The sequence below is a fragment of the Lepidochelys kempii genome, chromosome 5 (genome assembly GCF_965140265.1).
Source record: "Lepidochelys kempii isolate rLepKem1 chromosome 5, rLepKem1.hap2, whole genome shotgun sequence".
Lineage (NCBI taxonomy): Eukaryota > Metazoa > Chordata > Testudines > Cheloniidae > Lepidochelys > Lepidochelys kempii.
The window spans coordinates 112,643,301-112,657,481 of NC_133260.1; the positions used below are offsets into that span (position 1 = coordinate 112,643,301).

The 14,181-nt window shown below is 38.7% G+C and overlaps 1 protein-coding gene across 2 annotated transcripts in view; it reads right to left on the minus strand.

The window, feature by feature from the left end:
* Positions 1–14,181, minus strand: part of SLC24A2 (solute carrier family 24 member 2) — a 169,543-nt gene that overhangs the window by 33,592 nt on the left and 121,770 nt on the right. For both annotated transcript variants that reach the window (XM_073345486.1, XM_073345485.1), the window contains 2 exons: positions 7,693–7,791; positions 4,576–4,682 (listed from right to left, as the gene is read on the minus strand). In XM_073345486.1, the coding sequence (XP_073201587.1) occupies positions 4,576–4,682; positions 7,693–7,791 (206 nt within the window). The remainder of the gene's footprint in view (positions 1–4,575; positions 4,683–7,692; positions 7,792–14,181) is intronic.

The following is a 14,181-nucleotide window of genomic DNA, read 5'->3' on the forward strand; positions in this document are numbered from 1 at the left end:
TCCTTTTTTCTGCCTCTCCTCTTCATCATCTCCTACTCTTCACTGAGTTTTCCTTCCACTCTACTCAATGCCTGTCTTCCCCCCTTCTGTATGGTCTATGCTACTTTCCCAGGATTGACTGGGCACTTCAGAAAGGCCTGTTCCTTCTTCCTGCTCCTTAGCTTTAGGGTAGTACTGCAGTCAGGCCCAGCTAGGACAAATATTCCAACAGTGTTTGAGCCAAAGACAAGCAGGGGTACCTTTGACAAAAATCAATATGCAAAAAAAGAATGAGTGTTTATCCGATTCTTACAGAAGCATTTTCATGTTATGACAATCACAGAAAAACAGAACAATTTTTTAAAATTCCAGTTTATATGGAATTTATATTTATACAAATATATTTTTATGGATAATTAAGCAGTGACTGTTTCAAGTGGCAATCACTAGAAAAGAAGAAAAGTAGAGAGACTGTGGAAATGGTGCCAGGAAAGACTGCCTCAAAATGTAACTGGTAGTATTTATAGATTCATAAATTTCAAGGCCAGAAGGGACCATTGTAATCATTTGGTCTGACCTTGTAGCATATATCTTTTAGAAAAAACATCTGATCTTGATTTAAAAATGGTCAGTGATAGAGAATTCACCACAATTCTTGGTAAATTGTTCCAATAGTTAATTACTCTTACTGATAAAATTTTACACCTTATTTCCATTCTGAATTCGTGTATCTAGCTTCATCTTCCAGCTGTAGTCCAGCTGAGTGGTGACAAAGGCTTGAATAACTGAGGCCAGGTCACCGTCGAGTTGCTCTCTGTGCAAGTGAACCCCTAAAACTTTTCTTCAAGACTGATGGAGCTGAAGGTGCAGAATTACTCATGAATTCTTTAGGTTGTAAGATTCTCTACTCTTGACTGGGATAAATAATGCATCCCACCTCTACTGCAGTACAGTACATTTTGAGTATACATTAATGCTTATTAGATCTGACATGAAAATTTCAAACATTGCCTTACTGAAAGTTTTAAGTGTTTAACAAAACAAAACAAAAACAAACCAAGCTTTGCTCAGTATTGTAACCTTGCAATATCTGCTTGTCCTGCAGTTATTTGAAATGAAACCATCAAATTTTTCTGTCTTGGGTGATGAGGTTGCTTGACCCATTTTTGAACAGGCTTAGAATCCACTTCATTATAATGCAAAATGACAACATCTGAACCTTTCTATGAGATACAATTGTTCTTCCGTTATTGTTTTTTCTGAATAGTTTCTCAGGAGTTAGCTATAGGCAGGATAGATTCCCTTACTAAGTTATGGTAAAGTGGATCCTTTAGAATATTCACATGTGCCACAAAATTATTATTCATCCACACCACAATATTCAGTGCTATTGTAGGATAATAAAACCTAACAATGCACCAATGACTATATTAGCCTACTGGAATGGAATTATTAATATCACTCGCTGGATTTTTTTTTCTTTTATTATACACATTTTTGCTTAATGTTAAAACCAGCCTCAACATTTATTTTGGTTCAGCAATGAACTCAGACTCTCAGATGAATGGGGCAGTTCACACCTTTCAGAGTTATTGTTCCAGGCTCTCTCCTCATCTCTGCAACTCAGTTACACTTAATTCACATATTTCAGGTTTTCTTCATCACCACAAGAGACTGCTTTAGTTTTAAAATAAAAGCTGAGATTCTGGGGAACATGATAATATCCCCAGAGAGGTGCTGGAATAGTATATAGCCCTCAGATAAACCTTTAGGAAGGATGCCATTCTCTGCCATAAGAGGTCCTGTAAACTTTTATCCACATACTTAATTTTCACTGACTTTAATGGAACTACAAAAATGCGTGAAGTTAAACATTTGCAAGACTGAGGCCATGTAGGTATATTTCTCAAAAATAAACTCTTGAGCTGTGCTAAAATGGTTAAAACATTTATTAAGGATATTTTGTACCCTGACATTTTGCTTTTCATCAAAATCACTATTTTCATACTGCAATTGTGAACTGTATCGTATCTCTTATCACTGCAGAGATAATTTTTGCTTGAAAATAGGCCACTCTCTCTCAAAATGGTTCACGTTCAAAATTTAATTAATATTTTCTGTAAAAATATGACTTTTCCTATTTGTAAGGGAATGGAAAATGCTTTCAAATTTCAAGGAATTTAAGTTTCAGTGTGACTACTTTATAGAAATGTGCAAAACAGCTGCCAGAATGAGGCTGAAGTGGCTAGGGTGGGAAGCACTAGCAGAGTAGTGTTGAAGAGTAGAGATCTAACGGATAATTTATAACAAAAAGCAAAACAATGTAACAACAGGGATAGCATTTTCCTGCAGTTTGCCAATGTTCAACAACTTTTGCTAGAACTTACCTAAGGAAAATGCTAAGAATTTGTCTGTATAGTTTAAACTTAAAGGTTTCAGAGAAGCAGCCGTGTTAGTCTGTATCCGCAAAAAGAACAGAAGTACTTGTGGCACCTTAGAGACGAACAAATTTATTAGAGCATAAGCTTTCGTGAACTACAGCTCACTTCATCAGATGCATAGAATGGAACATATACTAAGATATATATATACTGTGACAAAGCTCTGTCCTTGCCTCCGTGGGTCCTGCGTTTCCTGGTGGATTTCACTAGCCTCAGAGGCTCACTGTGACCCTCCATGTAATCCTTCTCTCTCTAGAGACAAGGGTCACAGTCTACTGAGCCATTTTCATCATAAGCCAACGAGGGAGGTGAGGAGAAGTTATCCTTCCTTGCACAGTCTCTGTTGTCTCCCAGTCTCAGTGATTAATTGGGGGGCAAAGGGGAGGGAGCCCGGGCCCACCCTCTACTCCGGGCTCCAGCCCAGGGACCCTAATAGTATCAGCTATGGTAGCTGACCTTTTAGAAACATGACATGTACAATTCCCTGGGCTACTTCCCCCACAGCAGCCCTCACTTCCTCAAGCTCCACTTCACCCTTACCTCAGGGCCTCCTTCCTCGTGCCTGATATGGTGTGTACTACTCAGTCTCTCCAACAGCACAACTTCCTCCCACAGCTCCTGACATGCGCGCCCACCTGACTAACTGGGAGGCTTTTAACTAGTTTCAGCCAGCCCCTGATTGGCTTCAGGTGTCCCAATCAACCTAGCATTCTCCCTGCCTTCTGGAAAGTTCTTAATTGGCCCCTGGTGTCTTAATTGACCTGGAGCAACTGTCATTTCACTTATCCTGGTACCAGGGATTTGTTTAGCCTGGAGCTAATATATCTATCTCCCACTACTTTTCTATAGCCATCTGGCTTTGCCCCGTCAGAATACATACAGATAAGCTGGAAGTTACTATACAAACTGTCAGGTTTCAGAGTAGCAGCCGTGTTAGTCTATGTTCAAAAAGAAAAGGAGTACTTGTGGCACCTTAGAGACTAACAAATTTATTTGAGCATAAGCTTTCGTGAGCATCCGATGAAGTGAGCTGTAGCTCATGAAGCTTATGCTCAAATAAATTTGTTAGTTTCTAAGGTGCCACAGGTACTCCTTTTCTTCATACAAACTGTGAGAGGCTAATTAGTTAAGATGAGCTATTATCAGCAGGAGAAAAAAAACTTTTGTAGTGATAATCAAGATGGCCCATTTAGACAGTTGACAAGAAGGTGTGAGGATACTTAACATGGGGAAATAGATTCAATATGTGTAATGACCCAGCCACTCCCAGTCTCTAGTCAAACCCAAGTTAATAGTATCTAGTTTGCATATTAATTCAAGTTCAGCAGTTTCTCTTTGGAGTCTGTTTTTGAAGCTTTTCTGTTGCAAAATTGCCACCCTTAAATCTTTTACTGAGTGGCCACAGAGGTTGAGATGTTCTCCTACTGGTTTTTGAATGTTATGATTCCTGATGTCAGATTTGTGTCCATTTATTCTTTTGCGTAGAGACTGTCCGGTTTGGCCAATGTACATGGCAGAGGGGCATTGCTGGCACATGATGGCGTATATCACATTGGTAGATGTGCAGGTGAACGAGCCCCTGATGGCGTGATTTCCACCATGATTTCAACAATTTCCATCCCACCATCAACCTCAGCCTAGACCAATCCACAGAAGCAGTCCATTTCCTGGACACTACTGTGCTAATAAGCGATGGTCACATAAACACCACCCTATACCGGAAACCTTCAAAAGTTTTTTTTCTCCTGCTGATAATAGCTCATCTTAACTAATTAGCCTCTCACAGTTTGTATGGTAACTTCCAACTTACCTATCTATCTATATGTTCCATTCTACGCATCTGATGAAGTGAGCTGTAGCTCACGAAAACTTAAGCTCTAATAAATTTGTTTGTCCTCTAAGGTGCCACAAGTACTCCTGTTCTTTTTAAACTTAAAGTAAACCATGGTATGAACTTCAGTGCCAAGAATTGCTTTTTACGGGGTTTTCTCTCTCCATAGTGCCTTGAGCTGTAGGTTCAGGTCTAAGAGCATGAAAGGGTAAGATCCTATTTGGTAAAAACCAACTCACTAGCTTTCCAAAATAGTAAAAACAGGCAGGAATATGTTTATCAGGGTAAAGAGAAAGAGAAAGAAAGAAAATAAAAGACAGTAACCTCTTCAATTCCATGGACAATGTTTCCATTTTGCACTGGTCCTGAACCATCATTTGGTGGTGTTACTTCAACTTCCACTTTTGCAGTATTTGGGAGTTCAATTTTTTCTGTAACATCATCCATAAATGGAAAAAAACAGAACAAAGAAACGGATAACAAATCTGTTAGTGACGCTGCACTTATATTTCAGTCTTTTTGAATGATCAAGTGTTACTAGTGAACTGTTAACCTTTATATATATACACACACACACACACACAGTCACATATATAAAAAAGACGAGAGAGAAATTCTGGCCTTGTTACACTGGTGCAAACCCATGGAAGCAGCAGATGTAATTTAGAGACAAATTTTGACCTTTGGGAGCTTTGCCTGAATAAGGATTGCAGGATCTATTAAAAAACTGATTGCGTTTTAGAAATGTTCTTTTTAATGTTTATGTTCTTAATTGCAACTTAAGGACTCCTTTACTCATGCAAAAATCTTACTAAACCCATGGGAAGTCTGACACTTTTGAGTCAAAACTGACACTAAACCATTTTATCAGCAAGTAACAAAATGTAAGATGCTGCACTGGCAGATAGACGGATGGATAAACTCATAAACAGATGCAGAAACTTAACTAATGAACTTTGTCCATCTGTCGTTAAGAAAGCTGGAGTTTTGTCACAGCTATCATGAAAGTCGCAGATTTTGTGACTGTCATGTGGCTTTTGAAATATATTTGTCTTCTGAATAATAGCTAATGATGGATGGTAAAATGTTACTAGACTACCAAGAGCTTCAAAGGTAAACCTTGGGCTGGTCAGCAACTGTGATGACACAAGGGCTAGATCAGTGGGCTTTTGGCAAAACCGTCATCTCCTCAATGGGTCATAATTTGGCTCAGAGGTTAAAATAAGAAATAACTTTTCAAAATATGGAGACCATGGCTCAATTTCTAAATATTGCTTCTGGAGTGGCAATTCCTATCTTAAGAACTGTTTCAGAGTAACAGCCGCGTTAGTCTGTATTCGCAAAAAGAAAAGGAGTACTTGTGGCACCTTAGAGACTAACCAATTTATTTGAGCATAAGCTTTTGTGAGCTACAGCTCACTTCATCGGATGCTGTAGCTCAAGAAAGCTCATGCTCAAATAAATTGGTTAGTCTCTAAGGTGCCACAAGTACTACTTTCCTTTTTATCTTAAGAACTATTCACTTTTATCATCGGATATTCATATCCTTTTTATTTGCACTAAAAATGGAAAAAATAAAGATACAAAACAATGCTTTCAATGCTGCTACAAAGTAAAGGCCTGATCCTGCAGTTGTTCATGGTGAGGTAAATGGGAGAGAGTAGGGACTGCAGGATCTGACCCTATTTTTGTGTAATGCAATTCCTTTTCCCATAATCATCCAAGGAATCTACTAAACAACAGGCATGTCAAAATTTCAGCTGTTATTATTAGATGAAGATGGTAATGGCCAGAAATGCTTGAACAATCAGAAGTCATGAGGAAGTGCCTCTAACAACAGCTGACACAGTAAGATGTATTTTATCTGACGTTGCTGTACAAAGAAGTAAATATAGCTGTGTGGCTGCATTACTGCTGCACTCAGATTCTTCCTGAATTAAACTCTGAGATCACAGCAGCAGTGCAGAGTGCAGAATATCTGTGATTATTTAACTGCTTGCGGGGTATTTTCCTCAGCATTATGCTATATTAACAGAGTGTTCCATCCAGTTGCTTGACTCAGTGTCAAAGTGCATCTAGATATAGAGTGAGGTCATGGAAGTGTCAAACTGATTTCATTTTTACCAGATACATTTGATCGTTTTTTGTATTTTTTTCCCACTGCAATGAACATTAAGTGGTAAAGCAGTGGCTAAAAGAAACGAGAAGGTGACTTAAGTTGTTGTTGTTGTTTTAACAACGTACAAGTTTTGAGCTGAATATTCTTTGTGAAAAACAGAGTCAATGGGGTTTGTGTAGTGGGTATACACAGGGCTGGGAAGGATGGATTTTTTCCAATTCATAGTCCGGATATGAAGAAGCTGTGCAGCAACTCTGCGGCTGCTATTGCAGACTGCAGGTAACAGTAGCCCACTATACAGCTAGTCCACAAACCTTTTGGCTAGTGGATCAGCAGTGTGTGCAAACCTACCGACCACAAGCCTGCTCCTCCTGTGGCCGAGCCCCAATACTTTCCCCATAAGAAAGTTACCTTGCAGCAGTTCTCTGCAGCAGGCTACTATGAACCCTCATTGCAATCTCCCCCTTGCACAACAGAACCACTACTATCAAGGTTTGCGTGCCAATGCAAGATAGGCAGGATTTGCCTCTGACGGATCAAATCGCTCTCAGCAACAATCATAATACCTCTCTGAGGGCAACATTTTGCTCTTAGATCCACACGGTAGATCTCAAATCCAATATTCTATTCTCTTCTCCTGGGAAGTGTAGAGCTACATGTCCCACATAAAATGCACATTTATTTCAGGTGTATAAAAAATGTAAGTAAGTGTCTAAACTGCACACCTGGTGGATCTCAGTGAGTATTCTCCACATACAGAGAGAACCCAGTATCAGACTCAAATGGCCTGGTAATGCTATAAATAAATAAAGCATCATTGTCAAAATTTGCTTCCTCCTCATGCACAGAACTCCCATTCATGTCTATGGGGATTTCATGCACAATTCTTTAGGGAGTTAGAATAGAATACACGGATGAGAGAGGAAAATTTAGCCCTGTTTGGCTCAAATGACTGACTCTAATGGCCTATCAGAAATGACTGGGCCAAAAATCCAGAGTAAATCTTGTAATGTCGTTGGAGTTATTCTGCATTTACACTTGAATAGCTTGAATCTGACCCACTGTATGAAATAGTTCATTGGGCAAACTATGAGCCAAATTTTTCACTCAATTATACCAGTCCAACCCATTTGGAATTGCAGGTGCTACGCATCTCTGAAAATCAGGTTCCCATTTGGGAGTCCAGATATGGATTTAGAGGGCTAACTTCAGGCACTCAAGTCTGAAAAAATGTCGGTTTATTTATTTTCTTGGGTAAGTAAAGTAACACATAGCAAATATATCCCAAACAATAAGAAATAATTCTGTACTCCTATACTTACCAGCATGATTAGCAGCCCCGTTCCGTCTTTCACTGTCTTCCACCTGGCACTTCTTTTTGGCAATCTTATGGAGAATTGAGGCCTTCTCTTTGAACTTTCCTAAAAGAAAACATTGTCATTGTTCAAGTGCAGCCATTCTGAGATGCTACATTTCTCTGTAATAGCTTCCAGCTTTTGCTCTATAAATCAAAACCAAGAATTAATTTCTATCTATCCCAAATAGATAGTTAACTCATTGATAAGAGTTAAGAATTTTAAAAGGTGTTTGTTCATTCCCTAAAACTCAAAGAGAATAAAAAAAATATTATTTTTCTGGTGATGCAGTCAACCAAGTTTGCATAACAAAAGTGCTAGTATAAAAAATTAAAGATGAATAGCAAATAAATTAAAATGCTGAAAATAAAAAACACAATTTCTGGTTTGCTATAGGAACATAGGAATTGCCATAGTAGATGAGATCTCTGGTCCCTCTAGTCCAGTATTTTGTCCCTAGTAGTGACCAATATCAGATACTTCTGAAAAACTCGTAAGAATCCCCATAATGAACAATTTCTAAATAACCACAGGCTAATTTTATTTCCAACCCCTGCCAGTTAGTGCTACATTCTTCTCTCCAATCTATACAGTAGCTCTCTGCATGTCTTGTAATGGTTGGTTTTTGCCCTGTGGTATCATAGTTTATGATCCTTGTATGTTTTTAACCTAATATATGTCTTTATGATTTCTCTCTTCACTCCCTTTCCTCCTTCATTGTAAATACTACTTATTAGGTAGAATGCAGGCTTAATTCAAAACAACCATATGACATGAAAATCCTAGCCTACAATTCTTGCTCTCCCTAAACTCCCACTGAAATCATTTGAAGTTTTGGGGGCGCAAAGACTTGCATGGTTTAGGACAAAAAGGTATTTCATTAAAATCAAGCAATGCGACCCAAAGGACACATTCTGCCGATTAACTACAGAAAGTAAAGAGAAGCCATGCATAAACAGACTTTGATTTACATTACAATGTCACCACTTCCAAATGTAAGTCATAATTATAATAAAATCATATTCTATTGCTGTTTACATAAAATGGACAAATGAATCAGAGCTCGAAAATAAAATAAATACCGCCTCTGCTTTCCCCGTCCAAAAAAGAAAAAAAGAATTGGGAATGTTTAGAAAGCTGGATACCATAACAGAATAATTAATGTGCCAAGAGGCCAGCGATAATCATTTATGTGGGAATGGAATAAATGGTCAACCACAATCCACCTGGTGGGAAAAAATAATAAAAGAACCTTATAAAAATTCATGCGCTTTGCCCTTTCAGTTGCACGTATTATTCCAGAAACATCGCACTGCAAAGTAACGTGTTCAGCCAGAAGAACAGTAGGGAATATCATAGGCAGTTTCTTTTTCAGTTGCTAAAAAAAATGTATATGGGGATTTTGAAATTCTTAGTTATATTGTGCACAAGGTGAAACAGAATCATCTGCAGAACAGAGCAGCAGTGAAAAGTAAGAGGCCAGCTCACCTCTTTATTGTGCAGGGTCAATGCCAGAGAATATCATTCAAAGCGATAGAAGAAGAAGAGACAGAAAGTTGAATAAAGAAAAAAGGACAGAGAAAGGGAAGAGCCTGCAGTGTGAGATGAATTGAAGAGGGAAAGGAAAAGAAAAAAGGAGAGAACAGTCACACCAATTATGTTATAATGTAATGCTGAAATGTCAAGTATTTCTATTTATAACACAGGAGTTATCTTAAGTGTGTGTACAATTTTGTGCATGCCTGACTTGAGTGAAAATCATGGTGTGCACAGAAGTTGTGGAGGATTGTGTGCTTGCACTCACACAGACATGGCAGTTTGCACATATGGATTGTGGGTCGCAGTGTCCGAGATGGGTGCATAAGCATTTTTCAAGATCTGGCCCATAATGTCCCAGGTGTATTATTATATTCTTGGGAGCACGGGTAAATGAAAGGAAGAGTCTTTTTAAAAAGTCTCAGCTTGTATTTTTTGTGGAACATTTATTCTTCACTGGCATTTTAACTTGTGTTCGAAGACCCAGCATCCCTGCTGATGTTCATGCTATTTTATGATAGTTCCTTCAGCAAGAATCATAGAAATTGGTGATGGAAAAAGCCTATTAGACTATCATCTAGTCCAGCGGTATCCAATGGAAATTCGATGCTAGCCACACTGCTAGCCATACTTGTGGTTTTGAATTTTTCTTATTAGCCACATTATAAAAAAGCCACATTACGCCACATTATAAAAAAGCCACATGCATTAGCCACAAATCAATAGCCTATTAGCCTCATGTGGCTAGTGGTGAACGTATTGGACACTGCTGATCTAGTCCATAGGCTTAGCTATGTGAGAAGGCTGAATTGGTTTAATTTAAAGTGTGATTTTAAACCAGTTTAGTTAAACCAGGGCAAACATCTGCATAGAGGCTCTTATTTCAGTGCAAGAATGGCCTTGTGTGGTTTAGTTTCTGTCAGTTAGGAATAGATTTAAACCAAACCGAACTAAGCCACTCTTAAACTGATCTAAAGCTGTCCACACTTTTTGAACTAGTTTGATATCAGTTTAAACAACAATTTAAATTAAACCAGTGCAACTTTCTGCTGTAGACCAGGCCAATCTTTCTCCCAATGCTGGGTTTTTCTCTCCAATACATTTTGTAACCTATTTTTAAATGCCCAAAGAGATGAAGTATCCGTCACTTCCTTTGCAAAATTATTCTACACCCAGAGATCACTTCAAGGAAGTGCTTCTTAACATTAAGAGAAAATGTTATCTTTCTTACTTTTTGCCCAAAAATCCTAGTTATGACCATTATATCACTCTACCTCCTCCTTCTCCACCCTTGGGGCCACAATGTGACTGGCCTCGCATTCGTGCCCAAGGGGTGGGGAAGAGTTAGGCCTTTGTAGAGGGGCCAGCCAGCAAATACATAGCAGAGACACTATCCCAGATGAACACCTGTGCACTGAGGATGGGTGGGAGGAAGATGGGGCAATGCCTCCCTCAACACCAGTCTGGGAAGTTTGCTGGGCACAGGAGGAGTGCATGATGCACCCTTTCACAGGGAGACAGAGCCCCAACAAGGAATCCTGACTGAGCCAGAGTGTTTCTAATCATTTGCCCTTGGCAAAATGCTTAAAACTTAAAACTTTTCATTTCACATCTGGATTTTGTCACAGTTAACCATGCCTTTGTCACTTTAAGTCTGGATTAGTGCAGTACACTCTAAATGGGGCTTGTATTACACCTATGCTCCATAATTTGCATTGACCACCAAATTATTTCTGGGGGAGTTTAAGGTATGGCTTTTGCTCTATAAAGAGCTAGGTGCTGTGGGACTAATTATCTGAGACACTGCTCCTTCCCTCGTAAAATTCTATGACAGCTGAGATCAGCCAAAATGCTTGAGTTCATAGACTCTTGGGAAGTGCAGGTGCCTTAGAAATTATTTCCCACCCTTTGGGTTAATATAATCCAGATCTAATGACCTACAAGAAAAGCTGCAGGGTTCATCTGCTCTCTTAGGCTTTTTTCATGGGGTGAGGGATGTTGAATAGGATGGGAAGGGAGATAAAAGGAAGGAGGAAGAGGGGAAAGAAGTTCTAAGCAGTGCTCTACATTGATTATAATGTAGTTAGGGCTTGCCTACACATGAAAATTAATCCAGAGTAAGATAGTGTGTGAATTTAAAATGGATTAACTGTTCCCGATTAACACCACATATAGATGTCTTATTTCAGAATTAAAGCACCTTATTCTGAATTATCCTAATCAGTGGAATTCCAGAATAAGAGCAACCACATATGGTGTTAATCAGGAATATCTTTTCCAGAATAACTTCCCATGTAGACAAACTCTTAGATTCCTTAGGTCTTGTAGTTTGTATAGCACTTAGCACAATGGGCTTGGAGTCTCCAGGTGCTACTGTAATACAAATAAATAATACCTAACCACTGAGGGGTAACTCATGCTTTATTTCACTTTGGGTGCTATACAATTCTATTCAGATTCCGTCTTAGGGACATACATGATTTTCCCATGGCACCTTCTTGCCAGATGTGCCCCTTTAGCAGCAGAGTGCTGTGGTTCTGAGTCATTATGATGATGTACGCTTTGCTTCTTTAAACAGAAAATTAAAGAAGGGCTGAAACGTGCAGGAGTGTGCATGTGTGTGGGAGAGACAGAAGATGAGTGACTAAAAATACAATTCCCCTACTAGGTGATCCCTGCATTCTTTCTAAAAATACGTAAAACTCAGTGACCGCTTGGTGCCTTAGTACTGTAATTAGAATTCATTCTGAAGAACAAAAAGGGACAGGACAGACATTTTTTCCGCATTCCTTTTTAGTGTAGACCAATGACTCTCAACTTTTAACAGGTGAAGAGTACTAGTTCATTAAACAAAGGGCCCAATTCTTCATTCCTTGTGAGCAAAAAACTCCCAGTGACTTCAGAAAGTCCCCAAAATAATTACACATCATACACCGCCCAGTCCTGCAAGGAGTCAATGGAGACTGTGCATGCTCCCCATCTCTTAGGAGGTGCCCAGGTTCAGGCCCACAATATACAAATGTATACATAATGAGTATATCAGAAAGAAATTCTATCTCCTCTTAGTTTGTTATCACAGAGTAAATGTAGATTTGACCCTTCCATCTGTGTGTTTTCTGAGTGGTTGTGTTTCAGTTTCTGTATCTTTAAAAAACAAAGTAATTGCCATCCTCGTTAGGACCTATTCATACATGAAAAAAGACCCGCATTCTAGGCTAGGCAGAAAAGCCACCTGCTTGAGCGCCACTGCTCTGGACATTTTGAGTAAACTCGCTGTTGGAGGGCAAGAGAACTGATTCAGTGAGGTGCTGAAGTCAATCAAAAGGATGGCTGTGCTAGCAAAGCATGTGAAGCAATTCATTTAGATCAAAGGTCCATACAGAACTACAGCTCCATTCAAGACTTACTTGGTAAAATTATTGTAAAACGAGAAAAAGCAGAACAGGCATTCTGTTGCTAATTTCCATCTGTGATCAGGAGAAGCCCAGGACTGAGTACAGTGTAACTGCGTTAAGAGAGCCATTAGTGAGACAGGTCAGACTGAGTTTGAATTAAGATGCTGTACAATCAATATATTTGGCTTTCGAATGGCTGTTTTGATGATACATAAAGCAATATCCATTTTGATGAATTCTGTTTTTTTTTAAAAATCAATAAACGCACCATTTATTTACCTTTCAACTTCCTTGTTCTCCATTTACCTCTGATAAAATGCAAAAAGCTGCATATATGCAGTGCTAAGTCTGCAGATAAGGACTCAAAGTCAGGAAAAGACAAAGTTCAGGTTGTCTATACAACTTTAACTTTGTCCATTTGTGCTTATGCCTTATGATAGAATGTAATTACTGACTAAAGTCTCTGAGCTCTGCTTTGCAGTATTTCTCTTTCTTTTACTCCTATGCTATACCTCTTGAAACTTTGATCTTTTCACTCTTCTGGTAAAGGGGGTGAAATATTTTCTCAACTAAAGTCAATGGGAAAATTCCCATTGACTTTAATGGAGCTTAGGTTTCACCAAGACTGTTCAGTCTTACAGCAAGTGTTTGTATGGGAGTCTGCTAATCACAGACCTCCACTTTTGAAAACTTATGGTACCTCTTCTCTTCTAGATATGCACAAACTTTGGGGTGATTATCATTGCACACTGCACAAAGATTTGTTCAGTTATGTAGTGCAACATTCTTCACAGAGACAAACAGTCCTACAGACCTTACTGTTCTTTCATGGGAGTGGGTCACTGTCACCCCGGAATCATAAAAAGCTTGGAATATACTTTAGACACCTGCTACTGGCCAATTAGAGGGAAAATATATTGCCCAGTTTTGTAGTCAGTACTCTATTTGCCTATCTAGCCCGTGAATCTTGGTTCAAAGAACTTATAAAACATATGTCTTCTACAGGACTCTTCCAAAGGTTCACTACAGATATCACTAAACCTCCACTGACTCCCAAAGGTAACAAGTGTATGTGTTTGCTACTGAGGATTGTTTTCACTAATTTGTTAATTTATATCCTATGCCTTATTAGAAAGCCTCCACCATCACCAAATATTTATTTAATTATTACAATCATGATCAAGGTGTGCTGGAACCCTTACATTAGTTGAATCTAAACCAATAGTTGCAATTGTAACTGAGTTTCCTTTGTAAATCCAATTATAGCACACCTCTAAAATATACCAAAAGTCACAGTGACCTCAAAATTGGTAAGCTAAATCTGGAACAGTTCTACAAAATCTGTTCTACAACATCTTAAATAGATACCTATTGTATATAGTGAAAAAATGTTTCTTCAATGAGCCATAAGTGAGCTGGCAAAGTGAACCAGAAAGACCAAAACCCAGAAACCATATTTTCTGATTCAAAAAACAAAGCAAAACAAAACACAAATAGGGTTAATGCCTAGAAAAAAGAGTGTGAT